This window comes from Benincasa hispida, chromosome 5 (assembly GCF_027475165.1).
Source record: "Benincasa hispida cultivar pf3 chromosome 5, pf3_genome.v1.1, whole genome shotgun sequence".
Taxonomy (NCBI): Eukaryota; Viridiplantae; Streptophyta; class Magnoliopsida; order Cucurbitales; family Cucurbitaceae; genus Benincasa; species Benincasa hispida.
The window spans coordinates 48,910,057-48,935,817 of record NC_143482.1 but is presented as its reverse complement, the minus strand read 5'-3'; the positions used below and the strand labels follow the sequence as shown (position 1 = coordinate 48,935,817).

Below are 25,761 nucleotides of genomic sequence, written 5' to 3'. Positions count from 1 at the left end.
TCAAGAATGACTGAGTGCTTATTGTTTTGGTATTTTGGGACCATAGCCCTAAGGTCTTTTTATATACTTATTCAATTAGAATTTCTATTAAATCCTAATTAACTAGGAATAGACTTCTACATATCTAGAGCCTTAATTAATTAGATAATAGGGTCCAATCTAATAAAATAACCCAATGTGATAAATTATTAATCCACATACATATTCCATACTTTAATTAAACATCTTATTATTTAAATATGCCTAAAAAAAACTTATTTTCATTCAACATATCAGAAATTATTTAATCCCATTAAATTAACCGTCTCACATTTGATTTGGAAAGGAAAATTTAAACAGATAGCTTCCTCATAATTGTAATTCATAAACACACAACTTATTTTCTTACAAGGTCACACCACATATTCAACAGAAAAGTAAAATTACACAACCCATTAACATGTTGGATCATAACCTAAGGGATTCCTAAATGCTCCATTAATCTTCTCATCACCATAACATCATTCATTCTTGCTTCTCCTTCTTTGCTTGGGATGTCTTTCATATAATAAAGTTAAGTTTGTGCCACTTTTATGTCAGCTTCACCATGGTGAGAATGAGCAGAGAACACTTTGGCTTTGAGATTGTACGGATAAAGTGAGACATTTGGTTGTGATTCTTTATCTTCAACAAAAAACTTTACTTTGGTATCATAATTGGGATAAAATGAGACATTTGGCCGTGGCTCTACATCTTCAACAAAGAGCTTTGCTTTGGTGTCATCATCGGGATAAAATGAGATATTTGGTCGTGGTTCTACATCTTCAACAAAGAGCTTTGCTTTGGTGTCATCATCGGGATAAAATGAGGCATTTGGTCGTGGTTCTACATCTTCAACAAAAAGCTTTACTTTGGTATCATCATCAGGATAAAATGAAATATTTGGTCTTGGCTCTACATCTTCAACAAAAAGTTTTGCTTTGGTGTCATCATCGGGATAAAATGAGACATTTGGTCGTGGTTCTACATCTTCAACAAAAAACTTTGTTTTAGTGTCATCATTGGGATAAAATGAGACATTGGGTCGTGGTTCTACTTCTTTAACAAAAAGCTTTGTTTTGGTGCCATCATTGGGATGAAATGAGATATTCGTCCGACGTGGTTCTACATCTTTAACAAAAAGCTTTGTTTTGGTGTCATCGTCTGGATAAAATGAGACATTTGGTTGTGGTTCTATATCTTCAGCAAAAGACTTCAGTTTGGTGTCATCATCTGGATAAAATGAGACATTCGGTCGTGGTTCTACATCTTCAACAAAAAACTTTATTTTGCTATCATCCGGATAAAATGAGAGATTTGATTGTGGTTCTATATCTTTAGTAGGCTTTCTTTTGTTGTCATCACGATAAAAAGTTGCACTTAGCTGTCGTTCTATATCTTTGGCTAAAAGTTTGATTTTGGTATCATCAAGATAAAACGAGGCACTTGGCTGAAGCTTTCTAGCTTTAACGAGCTTTGTTTTGATTTCATCAAGATAAACTTTGATACTTGGCCGCAATTTTATATCTTGGACAAAAAGTTTTACATCGGCATTATCTGGATAAAATGAGGCACTTCGTCGTGATTCCATATCTTTGGCAAAACGTTTAGTTTCGACAACACCACGAAAAATTTTGGCTTGTGGTCGAGGCTCAACAGAAAGCTTCTCATCTTCAACCTTCAAAGTTTCAATGCAGTCATCCATTTTTTTCTTAGAAAGAAGTGAGTTTGGATCAGAATGAATAAGGTCTTCAATTACTTCATCCTTGATCAAATTTCTCCAATGGCGCTTTCCTGGCTCATGCCTTGATTCTATGGTATTTGCAAACTAAATTTCCCACAAAGAGGAGCAAAGGGAAAAAAAAGTAAGAGATTTATGAACAACAACCCAATTAGAAGATCTTGATTTAACATATGATAAAAAAGAAAATACGATTCATGCACAATAATAATTTAATCTATCAATTTCATATCACGATAACATGCAAATGGTTAGAGTGGTGTTGATATAAATGCTAGCTCTTAAAAACTATAACAAAGTTTTTAGCAAATGGATAATACATGAATGGAGTTGCTAATTACCAATACAAGTATGAAGACATTGATGAAGACAAGGCCCTTCATATTTTGAAATAACTTGTGAGTTCCTTGAAAAATCTACAAATTCTTGCTATCATATATATAGACATTTAATAATATAATATGTGAGCAGTGATGTACGATCTATAAATTTTGTTCAGGCGCTTAACTACTTAAGATCATGTTTACCAATTCATAACCAAGATTGGTTTAATCGTGATGGGTTTCCATTGATGGATCAATTGTAATTGCCCTCATTGGTAAATGTAATTGGATTGTTTTTTTTATTTTTTATTTTTATCATGTGTACTTAAGTATTTTGAAAATATAATCGGATTACAATCAAGGTTGTTTAGTTTGCACTTATAATTGAATTGAATAATGTTACTGTTCCTATTACTATTTAGGATCCATCGGTTACAGTATCTGTAATAGTAACGATAACTATGAAAGATTCATAATTCTTCTACTGTAACGGTAACAACATCTAACGGCAAAAATTGAAAAATTGTTCAAAAGTATCTAAAAAATGCTAGTTGGCTTCCTTGTAATTTTCAAATACAATCGGAGTGATTACACTCAAGTCCATAATCGACTAAATTAGTTGATTACAAATTTGGTAGTGAGCCCCACATTTCATTACGATACACAAATGTAAACAACAATAAACGTAATCAAGGGGGACCCACTTTTCATATTACCATTGATGGATGATGCTTTCAGGATAATAAATATAGTCTGAATTCCAAAAGTTTATAAGCTGACTAATGAAAATCGTCTTCTACGAGATTTCATATCTATGAATTATTTCATAACAATTTCATTAATGATCGTATTAAATAAATCTTTTTTCAACGTATATTAAGACTATCATTCATCGATTGATCTCTTATCTGAATTATACAATCAAAGTCTTTATAATACTTTGGGTAAGAAAGTAATTGAAACATGAATGCTATTAAATGTGTAAAAGTAATTGAAGCATAAAAGTTAAATTTCTACGAGTCATTGAAGCATGAAAATTAAATTTACCCTTAAAAAAGTAGTCTCCAAATTATGAAGTAGACCCAGGAGATGCAAAATATAATGGTGGGTTACACCATTTAAAAGTAGTGAACAACGATGTATTTTTTTTAAATTTTGGGGTTTAAATATTCCATCATTATATATAGTTTTTTTTTCCTTCTGTTTTTTCTTTTTCTTTTTCTTTTTTAAATACCATTATCATTTGCAACTTTATATAAGTAATTAAATTTTAAACATATTAAGAGATATTAAGAACATATACTTTTTTTTATATATAATTTAAAAAGGGTTTGACATTAAGGTTAAAAAAAAAAAGAAACTCAAAATATGCATATAGGTCTTGACACTACTACCTGTAGTTCCAAATTAAAGTTCTTTTATAACTATGATTTGACTGAAATTTGAATTTTGTCAAAGAAGTATCTTTCTAAAACAATGGCAAATATAGCAATTAGACTCAAAATATTTATAAACATAGCACAATATAAAAATATAAATATAGCAAAATTTAGATTAAACTCCCAGAGTCCATTGGTGACGGACCATATCGTTTATAGGGGCCTATCAGCGATACAGTTTATCATTAATAGATTTTGTTATATTCGCAATTCTTTAAAAATGTTGCTAAATTGTTAATCCTAAAAGTGCTACTCATTGTACTTGCACAACATTTTACTATTTCATAGGAATTAGCAACATTTTATTCATGGTTAGATTTAGGTTGGATAAATTTGTATAACTAAAATGTTGTGAATTACTTTGCACAAGTAAAATGTTCTCAATTGTTTAGACCTTTTTTGATGATCATTTGATGTTTAGTTTTTGTTTTTGAAAATTAAGTCTATAGACACTACTTTCACCTATAAATTTCTCCTTTTGTTATCTATTTTTTTTACCATGTTTTAAAAAAACCAAGCCAAATTTAGAAAATTAAAAAAAAAATGCTTTTAAAAGCTTGTTTTTATTTTTGGAATTTGAGTAAGAATTCAAGGATTGTACTTGAAAGATGCAAACCATCGTAAGAAACGAGGAAGAAATATTTTTAATTTTTAAAAATAAGAACAAAACATGAAATGAAAAGGGGGCCTAATTATTTAATATCGATTGACTAAATTTATTTACTAATTATATCATAAAATTATTGTTGAACTTTTCTTTATTTAACTAAAACATATGGTTATAAAGTTAACATAATATTATTTTCAAAGCTAGCCTATTAACTTCAAGACAAATTAATTGTGCAAATATCATAGTTTTAATTAATTATACTAATATGATATTTACATTTTTAATAAAAAAAACAGTTTGACAAAATTGTGGATTTAGAGAAACTAAATCTAGGTTTTTATAAGTTCATGGTCTGAAATTTATAATATTTTATTTTTAATAATTTACATGTTAATAAATTTTTCCTTTTAAATTAATAACTCTTTTTTTGCAAATGAATAATTTTTTAAAAAATATTTTTTAATCAAAACACTTTTTAAATTATTATTTGGGAAAATATTTCAAATGGTAAAACTGTTGAAAATATTTACAAGATATAGCAAAATCTTAGAATTATCAACGATAGACGCTGATAGACTTCTATTTGTGTCTATCAATATCACTGATAGACGCTGATAGAAGTCTATCAGTGTCTATCAACGTCTATCATTGATAGTTTTATAATTTTGCTATATTTTATAAATATTTTGTTTTATTTTTTTATATTTAAAAATGACTTTTATTATTTTGTAAATTAATATTTTGTCAAAATTGTAAATAACTTTATATTAAAAATTTATAATATATGTGCACACGAACAAAATACGTAGAAATTTCTTCCTTTAAATTTATCATAGGTTAAAATACACGTTTAGTCCTTGACTTTTCATGAAAGTAACAATTTAATCCCTAAAATATAGTTGGTAACGATTTAGTTCCTATAGTTTACAAGTTGTAACGATAGTCCCTATTGGAAAATTTTTTATTAATATTAATTGTCAGTTTTTATTACATAACAAATTAGTCTATATAATTTATTATTAAAGTTGATTCCCGTATCAATTTATTAATCTACATGCATAAGAAAATTCATTATATCATATTAATATCGTTCATCAGAGCGATTAAATCATTACAAATTGTAAAGTACAAAGATTAAAACGTTATTTATTAAAGTTCAAAGACTAAATTGTTATAAATGTAAAAATATAAGAACTAAATCATTGCCAACAAAAATTGAAGGACTAAATTATTACGTTTACGAAAATCTTTAACAAGTGCAAATAGTTCGTGAGTTTAATTAGTTTGGTTAAAACTAATGTATTTGTTTGTGAATGAATTATTATTACTAAAATGTTTTGTCAATAATTGAAGTTTATTAATAATCAATTATATAATTGGTATAACAGTGATAGACTATATATTTACAAATATTGCAATCAATTTTGTCATCCATTACAATTATTTTATTACAAACATATAGTTGAATTTTTTTTGCCATAATTCTTTTGCCATAATTCTTTTATATGTTCTATATATTTAGAGTTCATAAGAGTTACATGAATAAATCGAGATCACGTGCGATAAAGAGGGATCATAAGGATATCAACAAGGTGCCCCTTCTTTTTCGATGACTCAATTCATTTTCAACTCATGTATTTGTTAAATGAATTTGAAATACTGCAACTTTAAGAAGAAGGATGCATTCACCTTAAAAATAGTAAATAAATAAATACTTACTTCTACTATTATAATAACTTAATTAATATGCAAAAAATAAAAAATAAAAAATAGCAAACATGAGATTTATTGTTCGAATTTTCTCACCTCTATGTATAAAAATAAATAAATAAACTTAACAACATATCACTTGGCCACTAGCACATATAATATGCAAATTGAGCTATTTTTGCTTCCACAATACCATATTAGTTAAGAAGACTAGCTATGCTAATATCTAGAAAAATGATTTCATTCTTTAAAGTTTATTGGTGAAGGGCAATATAGCTCATAAACATCTTCACATTATATGACATTCTTTACTTTAACATAAATTTTCATGATTTTATTTTTCAGCCCATCTGAAATGTTTGATTCCAAATATATAATGGTCATCTTCACTTTTTTAGAACACCATTTTTTTAGAAAAATTACCGTGACGTTTTTAACAACCACGATCATTAATTAGAAATTTCACCCTCTTAATTTTTTTTTTCTAAAGAATACTATAAATGTGAAGTGAAACTTCGAACTTGAAACTTTAGATGTGAAATTCTCTAGTTTCTTAATTCTTACCTATTATTCTTGTACTTTTATTACAACGTGTGAAGTAGAAAAATCGATGGTTGATACTACAACTTTAGGCCAAATTTACTTTGTCTTAGTTGTTATGCCCACTTTTGGGATGCATAATGCAAAGTAATCATTGAATTTAAGGGCTCCCCATCCGGTATTGTCAACTTTTTTGCTTTTTAATTTTAAAATGTAAACTCTTTCATTACCATTTCTTTACTCAATTAATACATTAAAAATTTGTTTCATGATTAGAGAAAAAATATTTTTTAATAGAGTCAATTTCATTTGATAAAAAGGTCTAAAATACGATTCGAAAGTATTTTAAAATCTAATTTTAATGATTTTCAAATACTTCAATTTTTTTTTATTTAATCTCTTTTGATTAAAACTGTTTAAAATACAATTCGAAAGTGTTTTAAAATATGATTTTAGTAGTTTTCAAATATTTAAAATTTTTCGAAAGTCAGTTTATTTAATCTCTTTTGATAAAAACTGTTTAAAATACAATTCGGAAGTGTTTTAAAATCTGGTTTTCGTAGTTTTCAAACATTGATAATTTTTTCGAAAGTCAATTTTATCTAATCTCTTTTGATAAAAATTGTTTAAAATTCATTTCGGAAGTGTTTTAAGATCTAGTTTTAGTAGTTTTCAAACACTTCAAATGTTTTCCAAAGTAAGTTTTATTTAATCTCTTTTGACAAAATTTGTTTAAAATACAATTCGGAAGTGTTTTAAAATCTAGTTTTAGTGCTTTTCAAACACTTCAAATTTATTCCAAAATAACTTATTTTTAAAATTATACACTCAAAAAATTAAACCAACACACATCCCTAAAACACTCTTAAAAGAATTAAAATACATGCTTAAATAATAAATTTTTAGATTTGAGTCTACCATACAAATATTTAATAAAATCTCAAAGTTAATTTTAAATACTAAAATTATAATTATGATGTCTAATGAATCTGTGATGATCTATTCCATATTTGATTTTATTTTTAGAAAACATAGATATGTTGATACAAAATTAAAAATTTAGAATTTTATTAGTCATAAATTTCATAGATATTAATTCTAGATTTTTTTAATATTTAAGGAACCTATTAATTAGACACTAAATTAATTACACTACTTTAGATGCTTTATAAAGCAAAAGACAAATTTGAAAAGTTGAATGACTAAATATGCGTTTTAATATAAAATAAATAAAACAAAAGCATGATTTTCTTATAATTGTTTTGAAAAACTTTTTGTATATCTTTATTTAGTACCTAAAAGAGAATTTTTTAATAATTTTTTGAAAAACTTTATTGTATAACTTTATTTACTACCTAAAAGAAGAAATGACATGATTTGTCATATTCCAATAATGTAAGGACAGATCTTTTCTCTAGATCTTATCTGCTGAATAATTCAATAAACTATCAAAATATTGGAGAGCATATCAATTCATTTCCAAAATATTGTAATAAATTTATCATGGGTTTGTGAGAGTGACCGTAACGTGCAATTGACCTGAGATATTTGACACATTATCTGCATAATTGTTGTATTAGAAAATCATAAGTTCAAAACAAACGTGTTTTTTATATCTTTTGAAAATATTTACAAGCTAGGGATATACATGGATCGGGTGGATTGAGAAAATTTTTTTGGATTAATAAAAAATTCGGATTGGTCGGATTGGCTATCCGAATGACTCGAAAAAGGTCTCCAATACAATCTAACCCTTAAAATTCGGGTTGGGTTGGGTTGGGTTGTCGGATTTTTTTTTCCTTTTTTATTACATTTTTTATTAACTTAAAATACTTAAATTTGTGTACAATACATACTAATTATTAATTTTTCATAAAACTCAATTGCTAAATATCAAAATCCAAGATATCTATTACAAATTTCATGCAAACATCATAAACATATATATGAGTTATAATATTTATAGGCTATAGTATATATATTTTTAAAAATATAACCCGAAACCAACTCAACCCGAAAAAATATAAAAAATTACAATTAAACCCAACCCAAAATTAAAACTAAATCAATCCAACCCTAATAATTTGAGTTACAAATTTCATGCAAACATCATAAACATATATATGAGTTATAATATTTATAGGCTATAGTATATATATTTTTAAAAATATAACCCGAAACCAACTCAACCCGAAAAAATATAAAAAATTACAATTAAACCCAACCCAAAATTAAAACTAAATCAATCCAACCCTAATAATTTGAGTTGGGAATCTGGGTTGTTTGAGTTGGAAGATGATTTGAACACCCCGATCACAATGTAAGAGGGATTAGGAGATATATTGGGATATCTCAACTAGGTTCGCATCCCCTAACACCCACGTCACGCCCAAGACCAAAAGTGACCATACATTCCGCTAAAAGAAAAAGTGCTTGTTATGAAATAAATAAAAGATATGATCAATTGCTCCAAATTGAAAAGGGTTTATGTCAACTTAAAAAATGGTAAAAGTTTATTTTTTACCCTAAACTTGATAAGTTGTATAAATTTTTACTATAAACTTTTAATTTCATCAATTTAAACCTTGAACTTGAGATTGTATGAATTTTAACTCTAAACATTTAATTTCATCAATGTAGGGGAGCCTAAATATGATGAATGTGAGGGGATCTCGAGGAACCTAAGTATATTGTATTGAAGGGATTTCATACAAAGCTTGAAGAAGCATTATTGTGGAAGTGAGGGGAGCTCAAAGTCAAACTTATGGGGAACCTAGTTGAAACTGAAGAGGAATCTATATGTGAGTCATGGAAGAGGGAGTCTATTAGATAAGTACATTCGTTGTAATTGCTAAACTCTTTATAATGAAATTTCATTCCACCCAATACACTGTCCACCAGATGTAGGTGTTTTTGCACCAAACTGGGTGACCAATCTTTGTGTCTTTATTTTTCTGTTTGTTTTCATGTTGCTCATTTGTTATACATATTGTTTGTGACATCTTGCTTGATATTGTATTCTTTGTTAGATCCATCCTTAATTTTTTAGAGATTTAATTGATGAAATTAAAAAGGTTGAATTTGATATAATATGCCAACTTCAGGGAAAAAATAAGTTTTTTCCTTTCTTAAAACAATTTAGATTAAAATATCATTTTAGTACATATATATTTTAGAAATTGTTTAATTTTATTTCTTGTAAACTTTCTCATATTTTGGTCCTTGTATTTAAAAATATTAATTTATATTCTCAAACTTTAGTAATTGTATCAATTTAAACCCTAAATTAATTATTGTATCAATTTAAATCCCAAAATTATTTAAATGTATCAAATTTTCACCATCCATTATATTTCATTGAGAAAAACTTTATGTGAAATTTATAATTATATCAACTAAACCTCATAATTTTTTTTTTCTTTTGAAAATTAAAAACTTTATTAAACCTCAGGGGCTGAGGAATAAATAACATTTTCTACGAGGAAAGTAACCCAATTGGGAAACTTATTACACCATTATCCAGTCATGTTAAAGCATTTAGCCCTCTTAGCAGCTTTACTAGCCCATGCTTTATTGATTGACTTATGGAATGCTAGGAGTTTAATTAAATCAAACTATTAATTTTACACGATATTTATCGATAGAAATTTGAGGTGTAATGGCCAGATCCATGATTTGGATTAGGATTCAAAATCCAGATTTGACACCTTATTTGCTTCGACATTTTCCTACATTCCCATCAACCTGACACATTATCCTCTTGTACTTCATAGACTATCCTCACAAACCAACATTAGTCTTTTCAGCATGTAATGGAAGTTTTTCACCTTCCATTACATTTTGTTTAAAAAAATTTTATGTGAAATTTATAATCGTATCAACTAAATCTCATAGCTTTCCTTTTTTTTTTTTCATTTGAAAATTAAATGCTTTATTAAACCTCAAGGGCATGAGATGAATAAATATCATTTACGAGGAAAGTAACCCAATTGGGGAACTTATTACTGTTGGGAATGATGCCTCGAAAAAATCTAAAAATTGCTTTTATTACCTTCAAATTTAGAACTAATATTGCAAGTTTTGTTTAGTTTGATGTGGTTTATTGAGTAATTTCAAGAAACTAAGCATCAGGAGCAATTTGTGCAAAAATGATAAAAAAACCTGGGGCAAAATTCCAATTTTGAGCAATTACAGGTTGATTATGGAATTAGGAAGAAACCAAGGACCCAAGATAACAAAAGAGGCAAATTTGGAAGGCAATTTGGGGAAGCTAGCATTGGAAGAACGTTGCAACGCTACTCCTTGATGTTGCAGACCCAAGAGTAATTTGGAATAGGGCAGCATTGCAACGCAACAATTTCTACGCGCGGCTGGCATGATGCCAGCGTTGCAATGTTGGTTTGTATTGTTGCACGCTACGAGCATATTATAAATAACAGTGTGCACCGCCATGTCTGAAGAGAAAAAATGGGGGAGCCAATTTTGATAGATTTTACCTAAATTCTAGTTCGTACAAGAGCCGAAACAGAGTAATTTTGATCATTTTTGGTTGAAGACTCGAGATTTTGATTGAGAGTTGATTTGAGAGCATTTCTGGATTGATCGTGACAGGAAGATTGATCGTGATCGTGCAGTTTTATTGAAGAATAATATGATATTCGTGGCGAGAGTCAAGAAGATTGTGATTGGGATTCGAATCTATTGAGGGGAAATCATTCTTCTTTGTTAATTATTTTTCGCCATAATGATTATTTGTTTGTTGAATACTGTTATCGGAATCATGCATGACTAAACTCTTCTATTTTAAGGTGTTTGTGGATTTTAGGGATGTTACTTTGAATATTGAATTTACAATTGATTAATTTTGCATAGATTTCTAAATTTTTTGTGCTTAATACTTTTGATTAACTAGCCACTAATTGAATGAAAATAAGTTAATTAGATGTCTCAAGATGGAATTTAATTCGCTGGACCCGATAATTTAGATTGTTATTCAAAATTGTATGAGAGTGAATTTAGAATAATAAGGGGTGCGATTGAAGGGTCTTAATGTTGTCACTATTCAAGCGCTAGAAGAGATTCGGGTCGATGGATTGTTATTAGGATAGTTTGAGCTCAAGAGAGGATTTCCAAATTTTAGAACTTCTAACCTCAATCTATCAATTTCAATCAATTACATATCATATTCATTGTATTCCCTAAATGAAACAACACCATGAAATTGTTTTGCTCTAAATTGTTATTGTCTGTGACTGAATTTTTGTTATCTATAGTTATAGATAAAAATCATCTTTTGATTGCCTATATCAAATTGACGAAGATTTGTGATAGCTAAGTTAGAAAAAGTTTGCTCATGTTGATCCTTGAGGACGATACTCTATTTGGGATTTATTACTTCGATTGCATGCACTTGTGCATACTGTCAATGCCCTAAATCTCAGAGGGTTGTATAGTTTGTAATTGTAATGTACAAACATTTCATTTATGTAATAAAATATTTTATGTTTTATTTCAAAATTAGTTGCATTAACCACAAACCAATAAACTAATATCCAGGGTTATATTGTAGCTTAAATGGTCTGTAGTAAATAGATAAAGTTGGATACCTTATCCCAGTGACACTACGAGTATGACCCACTTTGTAGGTGTTACAATTGTTGTAAAGTTCTATAAATTATCTAATCCTGATCATTCATGTGGAGACATGTGAACGGGGGTATCCTAAACAAAGAGTTTGTATAAGACTGGAGCACGAAATGTTTAGTCTCATTATCTAATGTCGTTCATAATAAAGACTTATATTTCACCAGGATGACCATAGGTAACATGGCTTGAATCCTAAGTGAGTTGTGAACTCCTGTCTATGAGGGCGGTCCTTTTATTTGTATGGGTGAGAGTGGTTAAATCTCCGACTTAAAAAGCCTACCATTTTGGGGATTCGTCTGATTAGGGAGCTGGGAACACAACTACACAAGATGAAATTTATTCATTCCCTAATGTTGAGGCAAGTAGATAAACTGCTCCCTTAAGGGCTAATTCCATAGCTTGAATAATGTGGCGCCACACTCTCTCTTGGCCCGAGTGGGTTATGATTATAGGTGAACTATGATTTATTGTTCATTAGAGGGGTCAGTGGTACTTAAGGAGTTAAGTGTAACTATAGGGGCAAAATGGTAATTTTGGCTCAACTGTACTTACGTACAATTTGTGAAGAGTCATGGTACTATTGATTGGTATATCCAATGGACACAAAAATATATCTATAATGTGAAGAATGCAGCTGTCAGTCTTTAATGGAGTGCCTGAAAAAGTTAATAGATGGTGAATAATTTAATTAAAGAGTTTAATTAATTATTTACGTACCGTTGGATCTTCAACCTACAGGTCTATAAGGTCCCCTCGATAGCTCAATAGGACTAAATGATAATAAGTTTTTGGATTAACTTTGTTCAAATTAATTGAGGGAATTAATTTATATGATATAATTAAGTTAAATTAATTATATATGATATAATTGTTATAATGTATTTGATACATTATAATATAAAGTTTATTTGAGAGGAAATAAATATTTGACTATGATTCAAATATTAATTGTGTGAATTGAATCATATTATTTTTAATATAAATGTGATTTATATTGAATGTCACTAGTGAGAGAAAAGAAAATATAGGTTATATTGTATATGATATAATATTAAAACTATAGGTTATATATTATATTTGATATAACATATAGTTTAATATATATTATATAATAAGGTAGTTATCATATTAATATATATTAAATTATTTATATAATCAAATATATTAATTAATATTATTTAATTATATTAAATTAATTAATGGAAAGAAGTTACAACTCCCTCCCCCTCTTTTCTCTTTAATTTCACGTAAGTGGAAAACTAGTTTTCTTATTTGATCGTCTTCTTCCTGCAAAACAAGATGGAATAAAAAGAGGTGTCGTGTGCTTTTACAGAAAAAAAAAAAAGTTTTTTTCCCATATTCCATCTCTTCCTCTTAAAGAAAAAATCTTCTCCCTTCCCTCACCGAAATCACCAGAGCCCACACCTCCTGGATTTTCTACCTGAGAATATCAAGATCTCCAATTGGTGGTGTCCCAATTGGCCTTTATGTTATCGTTCATGATTTGCACACTGAAGAGATTTTACGTGATGAAGGTCTTTAAAGGTAATGGTTTCTAAAACCCTATTTCTTTGTTTTTTATTGCATGTTCTATTCTTGTGTTAAATGGAAAATTGCTTTTGTTCTCTGTAAAATTTGTTCGGTAAAATTGGGAATTTTGGGACAATCCTATTTCTGCTCAAGTATCCTATCGTTAGGTTTCCTTCAATTGCTATTAGAGTGGCGTTTCACTGGCCCAATTTTTTCCAAAATTTCTAGAATTAATTTTACTAATATGTTAAGTTCTGCATTCTGTAATTAAATCATGTGATGATTGTTTAAGAACATTTGATTTAAAATTATTTGATGTTTGTCGGGATTGGCACTGTTTATTGCTTTCTTTTACATTATGGTATGTAAAGGCCCATGTTTTAGGGCATATTCTATGCAATAGAATGCTGCCATGTAGTCGGGACTGCATCGCAGCGTTGCAATGTTGCGATGAAGAATGTTGTGTTCTTTCCGTAGGGATGCAGAAAGAACCAACCAATTCTGTTCTGGTTCGATTCGTAGCTCACTTGGGTTGACTGCAGTTCAGACATTTCGACCGGTTCAGGTTCGGTTCATTAGCTGGTTGGTCTGGTTCGAGCAGTTGAAGGCCTGATTCGATTGTATTTGAACCGATTGACATTTATTCTTGTAATAGTTAGTATTTTGGTTAATTAAATTAATATAAGTGTTATATTAATTTAATTAATTGTTTATTCAAATCCCAATCCAATAATTTTTGTCTTTAATTATACATGTGATGTATGCTTTATATATATATATATATATATATATATATATATGTCATATAGTATGTCATATAGTATGTCATATAGTATAAAATCCCACCATAGGTTATGCATTTAATTGCATGCATCATTTTATATTATAAGTGTTATAATATATGTATATGCATGATTTAAATTATATAGCACGCTCATGCATCATATAGTATAAATGTTATAATATATGCATGCATGCATTAATAGCATATCAATGCATCATTTATATTATAAACGTTATAATATATAGTTCAATGTATGTATGGATGTATGCTATTGTAAGTTTCATTACTTTATTATATAAATTTTATATATTCGTAATGAAATAAAATTGCATGAAGCATGATGCTACTTTAGGCTAATTTATAAATGTTGTAATTTACTAAAGTTTATCAACGCATGCAATGTATTGTTTTAATTTTTTTCTTTTGTTTATAATTGTTATAATAAAATGAAATTAGAATTAAAATCAAGAATTCAGAGATGCATGCAAACCTTAGGTTATATTCATTTTTTAAAATTGTTTTAAAATATGATTGAGATAGACCTAAGATCATGTTTCTAATGAGATTAGAAATCTTAGTTTAAACGTTTAATTGGTTTAATATGATTAACGATTCATAATAAACGATTAACAATGTAACAAATATATTTATAAGGGACCTTTTGTCTAAGGCGAGTTCTATCTAGGCTGGGGTATTTAAGTTAACGGAAACGTAATACTCTTACCTAGGAACTTACCTAGAAAGGTGAATTGGATAGATTTCTTACATGCATGCAAGTTTGATTAAAGTTTAGTAAAGAGTTTAATGGTCCTTGATCAAAATTTGTTTAACTATACAAAGACAAATGTTGTTTTTTGGACAAATTAAACATTCATTTAGTTAAAATCAATAGCCGGATTTTCCTAAGTTAATTAACCCTATGTAAAATACTAAGTGGGAGGAAAATAGAGTATATAATACTTCATTTTATTCTTTTCACGTTTCTTTAAAATTCACACTATGAGGTCTATACTCGGCCTCGAGGCACCATGGGTGTCCCTCTACGGGTGGCATTTGTATAGATCAATTTCAAGGTTAATAGAAAGAGTGTTTATAGTAATGGGAGCAGGATGTGTGACAACACATCCCTCGGTCTCTCTCATTAGGTTAAAGTAAAGTTTCGTGGATGGCCTTGTGGCACCATAGGTGTCCCCCTAAATGATGACATTTTTGCGTGACACTTTATTCAATCTTAAAAAATGGATAGGGTTTTTTTAGTTTCATGTCCTAATTGGTTTTTCCCTACGGTTGGCTCATTGGGGCAGGACCCTAGAACCTAAAATGAGAGGTTACACTTACAAGAATTGTTAAACAAGTTAATAAATTCTGGACCGAACAATGATGACTGTTAGTTACAGTGACAAGGTGTTGTTTCTGTCTAATGGTTGAGAATGTCTCATTTTAGTGAAAGGGCACTTGATCGCCCTACGGTGACTTTTGTCCTATCTCACTGAAACATCATTGCAAAATGGATGTCACTTAAGGTACATTAGACTATTTTCCTAAAACTTATTGGTTGTCTTAGTGGTGTAATGCAAACATGCTAATAATAAATAATTTGTATGTTTCAGCAAATTTATTTCAATATGACTTCCGCAACATTAAATCTACTCATTGCTGAGAATTTAATGAGAGAAAACTACATTTTATGGAAAAACACGATCAATACAATTTTAATAATTGATGACTTTTGTTTCACCTTGATGGAGAACTGTCCTCTCATTCCAGCTCACAATGCTGCTCGAAATGTTTGAGAAGCATACGAGTGTTGGATACAGGCAAACGAAAAGGCATGAACCCATGCTCACAACCCATGAGATCATGGAGTCCTTGAAGGAAATGTTCGGACAATCATCCGCACAGCTTAGGCATGACGCTCTCAAACACATCTTCAATGCCCGTATGCAAGAAGGGGCCTCTGTTTGAGATCATGTTCTGAACATGATGGCCACTTCAACATAGCGGAGATGAATGGGTCCGTCATCGATGAAGTCAGCCATGTTAGCTTCATTTTGGAATCTTTACCTTAAAGTCTCCTTCATTTCCATAGCAATGCTGTTCTTAATAGGATTGACTTAACCTAACCACCATCCTAACAGGCTACAGACCTTTCAGTCTTTGATGAAAAACAAGGGACAGAAGGGTGAAGAAAATGTTGCTTCATCCTCTAAAAAGTTCCATAGAGGTTCGCCCTTTGGGATAAAGTTTGTACCTTCTTCCTCTAGCAATAAAAAATGAAAGAAGAAGAAAAGTGGAAAAGGGAAACCTAACCCACTAGCTGCTACTCAAAAGAAAGAAGGTTGCAAAGGGAATCTGTTTCCACTGCAACTAAGATGGGCATTGGAAGAGGAACTGCCCCAAATACTTGGCAGAAAAGAAGAAGACCAAGCAAGGTAAGTTTGATTTGCTTGTATTGGAAACATGTTTAGTGGAGAATGATGATTCTGCCTGGATTATAGATTCTGGCGCCAATAACCACTTTGTTCTTCATTTCAGGGAATTAGTTCTTGAAGACAGCTTGATGCAGGTGAAATGACGATGCGGGTTGGAACTGGGCACGTTGTCTCGGCTATGGTAGTGGGAGGTCTCTAGTTGACTTTACAAAATAAATTTAGTTTACTAGAAAATGTATATGTAGTTTTTAGTTTAAAGAGGAACTTAATTTTTGTAAAGTGTTTGCTAGAACAATCATATTGTATTAATTTTCTTGTAAATAAAGTGTTTATTTCTAAGAATGATGTCAATATTTGCTCAGTTGAATTGGAAAATAATATACTAAAGTTCTCCATAACACTGAGATGTTTAAAACTATAGTAACTCAACATAAAAGACTAAAAATTTCTTCTAAAGAAAATGCCCAACTTTGACACTTAAGACTAGGACACATTAATCTCAATAGGATTGAGATATTGGTGAAGAATGGATTTCTAAATGAGTTAGAAGAAAAGTCTTTACTTATGTGTAAGTCATATTTTGATGGCAAAATGACTAAAAGACCCTTTACTAGAAAAGATCATAGGGCCAAATAACCTCTTGAGCTGGTACATTCAGACCTCTGTGATCCGATGTATGTAAAAGATAGGGGAGGTCATGAATATTTCATCACTTTTACTGATGATTATTCAAGATATGGGTACGTTTATTCAATGCAACAGATGTCCGAATCTTTTGAAAATTTCAAAGAATTCAAGGCTGATGTTTAAAATGCATTAAATAAAACAATAAAAATATTTCGATCTGATCGAGTGCAGATTTATGGATTTGACATTCCAAAACTATTTTATAGAACATGGAATTTTATTCCAATTGTCAGCACCTGGTACACCTCAGTAAAATGGAGTATAGAAAGGAGAAATCGAACCCTGTTGGACATGATTTGGTTTATGAGTTATGCTTCCTTACCTGACTCGTTTTGGGGTTATGTAGTAGAGATTACAGCATATGTTTTGAACTGTGTTCAATCCAAGAGTGTTACCAGAATACCTTAGGAGTTATAGTGTGTCGTAAAGCTAATTTACGTCATTTCATAATCTTTCCAGCACATGTGCTTGAGGCTAATCCTAAGAAATTGCAATTTCATTCGAAATTGTGCCGATTTGTAGGCTATCCCAAAGGAAAGAGAGATGGCTACTTCTTTGACCCAAAAGAAAAAAAAGTGTTTGTATCGACAAACGATGCTTTTCATGAAAAAGACCACATAAGGAAACACAAGCTCTATAGTAAAATTGTGTTGAATGTGATGGAAAAATCGACATGCGCAATGGAAATAAGAATCAATTTTACTCTAATTGCCCAAATTAAACATGCAACCCAAAAGAATTAATTAGGGTTATTTTGAAATAATACCTTTAAAGCTCCCGAAATTCATCTATCTCTGCTCGAACACAAACCAGACATCCACTAGAGCTGACCTACTATCCTTTGGACTCAGAACTGGGTTGTGGGACCCGATGGATGAAGAACCCAAGAGACAGAAAAAAAAAGATTGAAATAGTATAGTGAAATTGGGTTGGGTTTGGTTTTTTTTTCAGCCCAATTTTAAAAACTAATTTTGTAAAATTTCCAAAAGTCTTTAATCCAAAATCACAAGCCCATATTTATAGAAAAGGGCCATGCAAAATTGCATGAAAACACTTCACAAAATCCCAACACCTAGAATCCACTATCTAAGTGGGCTTAATGTCTCCACTATAAGTCAACACCTAGTCCACTATTTTGTTAGTGGAATTATCCAACAAAAGTTTGGATTTTCTCACTAACTTTAGTCAAAGTGCAAAATAGTCATTTGGTCAAAGTCAAACTTTGATAAAAAATTCAACATTTTGACTTTTTATGATTTTTGTCGTGTTGACTAATATTGACCTCCCGAGCATGAATCTGCATTCATTTTCTCGAAATTCAAATCACAACTGAATATAAGGTCGGTCAAAGTTTGACTTTTCAAAGTCAAAAGTCAACTCTGTGACTTTTTACATCTTTGACCATTTCCATTATTTCCGAGCTTCTGAATATGAACATATTAATATTCTTGATATTTAAATCACATTTAAATATTAAAGCTGTATCTCTAAACTAAAAAACCGATCACTATATCACATATACTTGTCGGTTTCTCTCTCTTCACCTAATTCGAACAATTCGAATTATTCTATCATATTGTTCTAAGTTTTATCTATATGAGCTAGTAAGGGAACCTAATGGACCTATAGATCATGGGCTCCAAAGATCCGAGATTAGCTGACTAAACTCTTTAGACGGAGCTGATCAATATTCATTAACTAACGGGTCATTCCACTATAGTCCCGTAGTTGCACTCCCCTCACTATAGATATATTTGTGTCCATTTGATATAACCATGATTAGTAAGTTAATCCTTCACAGGTTGTTCGTAATCTCAGATGAATTATAAAAACCGTTTTACCCTCGAGACTACATCTTATTTCTTAAGTTCCACTGATCCTCTAATGAACAATTGGTTTAAGGTCCACCTATAAACCAAATCCCTCTCAGGCCAATGAGAGGGTGGGGCCCGTTGTTCAAGACTTGGATTCAGTACTAAAGGGAACAACCTATCTACTATCCCTATAATGGGTAGAAGTGAATTTCATCTTGCACCCTATATTTCCAGCTATCCACCTGATCTTACCCCTGAAATGGGAGACTTATTGGGCCAGCGATAATGAGCTGCCCTCACCTATGCAGATCTAAGGATAATTTCGAGTGAACAGGAGTTCAAATTAGCTTAGGATTAAGATTAAGTTACCTAGGTCATCAATTAACAAAATAGTCAGTTTTATACATTAAACGACATTTAGAACATAAAAGTGACTATTTCATGGTTCAGTCTTATGTAAACTCTTTACATGGGATGCCTCCATTTTCATGTCTCCACATGAACGGTTTAGGATCACATCGTTTGTACTAACTACAAAATGGGTCGCATCCATAGTGTTCCCAGAATAAGGCGCCCAATCTTATTCGTATACTATAGACCATTTTGGCTATATATATTTGAACTTTATCCACATTTATGTCACTACATAAAGTTCAAACTTAAACTTAATAGCCTCGAATCCTTAGTTTATTGGATTCATGAATATATAATTTAAATTTACTAAAAATTTTCAATAACAGCTTTATTGAGCAAGAATATGATATTACAAACTACGAGTTTTAGGACATAAAATCCAAAAGAACGAACTTTCCAAAGAAACTACTGAATCTTCAACAAGAGTTGTTAAAGAACCCAATACCTCAAGAAAAGTTGTTGAAGTTAGATCATCTAGTAGGTCAAATCCACCTCAAGTGTTAAGGAAACCTCGACGCAGTGGAAGGGTTGCGAACCCACCTGTCTATTACATGGGTTTAACTGAAATCCTAGCTATGATAGTTGACGGAGATGTTGAGGATCCATTGTCTTACAAGAAGACAACGGAGGATGTTGACAAGATAAGTGGATCAAAGCTATGGATGTGAAAATGGAGTCAATGTACTTCAATTTAATATGGAATCTTGTAGATCAATCTGATGAGATAAAACCGATAGGTTGCAAATGAATCTACAAGAGAATTCGGGGGTACTGATAGGAAAGTGCAAACTGTCAAGGCTAAATTAGTGGCAAAGGGTTATACCCATGTTGAGAGAGTCAACTATGGGGAGAGTTTCTCTCCTATTGTTATACTAAAGTCTATCAGAATCCTTATGTCCATTGCCTCATATTATGAATATGAGATTTGGCAAATGGACGTCAAAACTACTTTTCTGAAGGGCAATCTTGAGGAGGCCGAGTATGTAACGGCTTGTGAAACTTTTAAAGAAGCTGTTTGGCTCAGGAAATTCTTAACAGATTTGGAAGTTGTTTCAGAAATATCAAAGTTCATCACATTTTATTGTGATAATAGTGTGTTGTGGCTAATTCTAGAGAGCCTAGGAGTCACTAACGTGACAAACACATCGAGGGAAAGCATCAGATTATCCGAGAGATTGTACATTGATGAGACATGATCGTCACACAGATCGCTTTGGAGTGCAATTTTACTGATCCATTTAAGAAGGCCCTCACGGCTAAGGTGTTTGAAGGTCACATTTAGACTAGGGCAAGTGGGAGATTTTGTACTTGGTGGTTTGTGCAATAGTATATTGTTTTCTGTACTTTGTATTACAGTTTGACTTTTACACTGTACACCCTATTATCTTTAGGTCAAGTAGGAGATTGTTCGAGTTGATTCCCTAAATCTCATAGGGTCCTATTGTTCGGAATGTCCTAAAACTCGCATTTCATAAATATTGTTAACATATTCTATCAATAAAAGTATTATTAAGTATTTTATTTAATAAATTGTTATTTATATTGCATGCTATTATAAAAATCCAATAAACAAATCCATGAATATAATATGAATACTTTAACTTTATGTGGCGACATAAAAGAGGATCAAGTTTTAGTATATAGCCAAGATGGTCTATAGGTATATGGATGAGATTGGGTACCTCATCTTGGTGACATTATTAGATGTGGCCCACTTTGTATACTGATACAAATGATGTGATCTCAAGATCATTCATGTGAAGACATGTGAGTGGGGGCATCCTATGCAATGAGTTTACATAAGACCGAACCTTGAAATAGTCATTTGATCTGCATAGGTGAGAATAATCCAACAACACTGCTCAATAAGCCTCCCATTTTGGGGATATGATTGGGTAGATAGTTGGGGACATAGTTTTGCAAGTTGGAATTCACTCCTACCCGACATGAATAAGGGGCCTCGCCCTCTTATGATCGAAAGTGTCATGATTTATAGGTTGGACTATAAACCAATTGTTCAATGGAGGATTAGTGGAGGCATAAGGAGCAAGATGTATTTACAGGGGTAAAACTATAATTTTGATCAAGCTGTGAATACGAACAACCTGTGAAGGGTCGACTTACTAATCAAGGTTAAAGTGGATAGAAATATATCTACAGTGAGCAGTGTGTAACTATCGAGCTATTGTGGTGTGTCTCGGTAGTTAACAAATATTGATTAATTTGATCTAATGAGTCTAGCCAATTAATCTCAAATCGTTGGAGCTCATGATCTGTATGTCCATAAGGTCCCTCTACTAGCTTGTAAAATTATATCTTGAATTAGTGAATTAGCGTATTTGAAAAAGTTAAAATTCAAAATTAGGGTTTTAAATTTGAAGTGTTCAAATTCAATTTAAGGTTTGTTTTATTGTATTTGATACAATTAAACGTTTAGTTTATTGAGATTGAACGTAACTGGAGATATTATAATGTTTAATTATTGATTTAAATATTGGATTACATGAATAGGATTCATGTATCAATTAGGTATTTAATCAATTTAATATTTGATATCAAATTATTATTTATTTAATTAATTAAATAAATAAAATTTCATTTTAAAATTCAAATTCAGAATTTTGGTTTTATCTAAATTTAATTTTGTGAAGATTAAATGAAAATTGTAAATGAAAAAATAAATTAAAATTGTTTTAATACAAAGTGGATTTCTCCAACTTTTCAAGATTAATTGAGGTGATTAATCCATTTCTTTACACCTAAGCCCACTAAATCATGTAGCTTGAGGTGTCAAGTTATTAATCTAGATAATGCTTGCATGAATTTGTTTGATAAATACTCCAATTTTTTAAAACTCGATTGATTCATGCAATTTTCTAGGTTTTATGGTTTTTCTCTCAAAACCCTTCCCTCTCCCTTTACATAATTGAGCTTATTCAGAGATTCCACCTCACAATCCAAGTTAGAGGATACTAGAGAAGCTCTTTGTGGTGGTTTTCTGTGAGTATCCAATTCGTGGATTTCAGCAAGAATTTGAAGAGTTATATTTGAATTAAACATGTTTGTGCATATAGTATGTCATTTTGATATAAAATTCCACCATAGGAAAGCATGTTGCATGCATAATATTATGTTATAAGTTAGTTATAATATATAGTATGCATGTTTAGGGTTCCTTAAAATTGATATAAGTGTTATGTTAATTTTAAATTCCTTTGATGTATGTTATGGATTGAAAGCATGTCTATTATTTTATAAGTTGTTATAAATTTGAATTAGACATTAAAATCCATAACAAAGATTATCAGTATGCTCACTTAGGTTAGTGTCACACCCCGCCCCAGATCACCCTCTTAGCCTAGAGAAGGTCATGACTGCAGCAGTTATCAACCCTTAGGCTAACACTTATTGCCTAAAAACTCTTGCGGAATACCAAATACAAATTATATGCAACGGGACGGTTGTAGGCCCATAATTTATTAACTTAAAAACTTAATATGTTTAGAGTATTTACAACATTAGATTTACAAGTCCCAAAACCCACAAACCCTAGTCTCTATATAAACAATAGTAACATGTGTACAATATTAACAGTAATCACTTAGCAAACGGTTACAAGTATTTTCGTCCTTTAATGGCAAAGCAGATACTGAGCTGTCTTCAGAGGATTTGACCGCTACCTGTGGGGGGGGGGGGCAGAAACAAAAATATTTGAAAACGGGGTGAGCTTACACCCAGTGAGTGACTGAGAAAATATAGTAAATTCTCATGCATAATTTCAGAAGATAGTTTTATCTGAAATATAATTTAATGCAGCATAAACAATTTCCAAGCGTAATGTATATAAAATTGTTTTAAACATAAAACAGTAAAATCATTTCTCAAATCAAAGTATTATATAACTGGTAAAATAATCCCAACATCAACTACTAGTCTAGAGAGAACCCTTTTGCTCAATCTTTGACTTTATTCACCTGTGGCCACATTAGATACTACTACTCAGATACCTTCTCCTTGTACTTGAGTATCGAGCTACTAGGATACCTTCTCTAATGTACTTCAGTATCTCGTTGGCTTGGTGCCTTCTCAAATGTACTTCAGTACTAATAGATACCTTCTCCTTGTACTTCAGTATCTAGTTGGGTGGATGCCTTCTTCTTGTACTTCGGCATCGCATTTTACCAAAACTATTTATAAACAACTTTTCTCTTTAAAGCATGTATAGTATAACACATATACAACATGGATTTAAAGATGATTACGCATGCTGGATAAAATCAACATATATAAATAGTTTTTCAACAATATGAATGCGTTCAAATCACAATTCAAACTTGCTTAGAAACCACTTTATAAAACTAGTAGGCATGAGAATATTTTCACAAATATGCTTTCTGTAAATGTTGTAATCCAAAATAGCTTAAAAACATTTTAGTTTGAAAACATTTTAGCCACTCACCTCGAATTCTTAGGAACTTTTCACTCTAGTAGCTCCTCGGGTCCCTTTTTCACCACTAGAATCTGTATTCAATTTACAACTTAGATTACTCATAGTTCCAAACCTTATTTGGAAATACTTACTTCTACAAACTTATTCTAAAATGTCTTAGGAATCTTATCCTAAACTTTCAGCTCATAATTCCTTGTGGTTTGACTTTAATCCTAAAATATTAAAGACTGGCCCAGAATGATCTGACAATCTGACCCTTCTGCCTTCTTCTCAACCTCTAGCCCAGTTTCTTTGAGCCTTTTCCTTCAGCCACCCTATTCTGAAAACTAGACTTCCAGAGCTTTAATATGGCTTTAGAATCACTCTAAACGCACTAGTAGATTGTAAGATCTCCTCGTCCAAAGTTGACACATTCCTTTGAACCCTCATTGCCCTCTACTTTCTCTACGAAATTTATGATTTTTGTGTGATTTGAAAATGAAATCCCAACTCCCTATTTATAGGCATTCAAATTGCTCGTGGGATTGACAGTACCTACTTGTCTATTTAATCCTCCCTTTATCAACGTAAGCTGACTTCATCTTGGTTCAATGTGTTCTTCCCAAATGCATCCAACATAATTTCTTAGGGTTTAAGAATTTCTCTTAATCGGACACCTAGATTTTAATTGACGTTTGTTCTTACGTCTTCAAGCTTGTTTGTATTCGAATTAGGGTTTTTAAATGCATAATCCACCCAACGCGTCCAAATACATCACCCAGAAGCTTCCTTGGCTGTTCAATGCATAGGCAAGGCGTGGGTGTGACATTTGGATCGGACAAAGTAAGGCTAATGCATAGGTGCTCTCGTTGTTTCCGCTCTCGGCAGTGTCGCTCTCTCTATTCTCGGCAGTGTCTCTCTCTCTCCCAGTTTCTCACTGGTCTCGCTATTTCCCCCTTTCTCGCTCTCTTCACTCTCCCTCTCTCCAACTTTCTAACTCAAAATCTCTCCCTTTTTACTCTCACTCTCTTCCACTTTCTCGCTGGTCTTGCTCTCACCCATCTTCTATCCAATCGTGCTCTCTCCCATTTTCTCTCCAATCTCACTGGTCTCGATCTTGCTGATCTCGCTGATCTCACTCTCAACGATCTCGCTCTTAGCTATTGTGAACATTGTTCGTCTCCGTGCAATTTCTACACGATTGTGCCACTAGTCACTTGCCTTCCAGTGCTTTGTGCACAACACGCATTTCACATAAATTTTCTATACTTAGCTGAAATTTCCCAAATTTCCCCAAACTCAATGTCCATATTTTTCTTTTCAAATCCCCATTCCTTCTTCACCATTTCACACTAACTTTCTCATCAACCTACTCAACTTATTTATACAAATTTAAATAGGGACACACAATTAAGTAGAAAATTAAGACAATTTAAATAAGAAAACACACTTAAGTGTAAAACTGGGATTCGGAGTTTACATTTACCTCCTCCTTATAAAAATTTCGTCCTCGAAATTTCATCACAAGTTCGTCAGTTAAATAACTACGGATATTTATTTCTGATTTACTACTCCACTTCCCATGTTGTTTCTTCTATAGCATGATTCTGCCATAGCACCTTTACTAATGAGATTGTCTTATTC

The 25,761-nt window shown here is 31.2% G+C and overlaps 1 protein-coding gene across 1 annotated transcript; it reads right to left on the bottom strand.

Moving 5' to 3' along the window:
• Window positions 1–344: 344 nt before the first annotated feature.
• On the bottom strand, window positions 345–2,227 carry LOC120077349 (uncharacterized). Its single transcript, XM_039031233.2, has 2 exons — window positions 2,101–2,227; window positions 345–1,846 (listed from the first exon to the last, which is right to left on the bottom strand). Exons 1-2 carry the CDS (start codon window positions 2,140–2,142, stop codon window positions 554–556), a joined length of 1,335 nt encoding a protein of 444 aa, XP_038887161.2. The 5' UTR covers window positions 2,143–2,227; the 3' UTR covers window positions 345–553.
• Between the last annotated feature and the right edge of the window lie 23,534 nt (window positions 2,228–25,761).

Excerpts from the sequence above, each read along its gene's own strand:
- LOC120077349 (XM_039031233.2), bottom strand. The coding sequence starts at position 2,142 with ATGAAGGGCCTTGTCTTCATCAATGTCTTCATACTTGTATTG. Across the intron at positions 1,847-2,100 it reads ATGTCTTCATACTTGTATTG|TTTGCAAATACCATAGAATC; the intron begins GTAATTAGCAAC and ends TGGGAAATTTAG.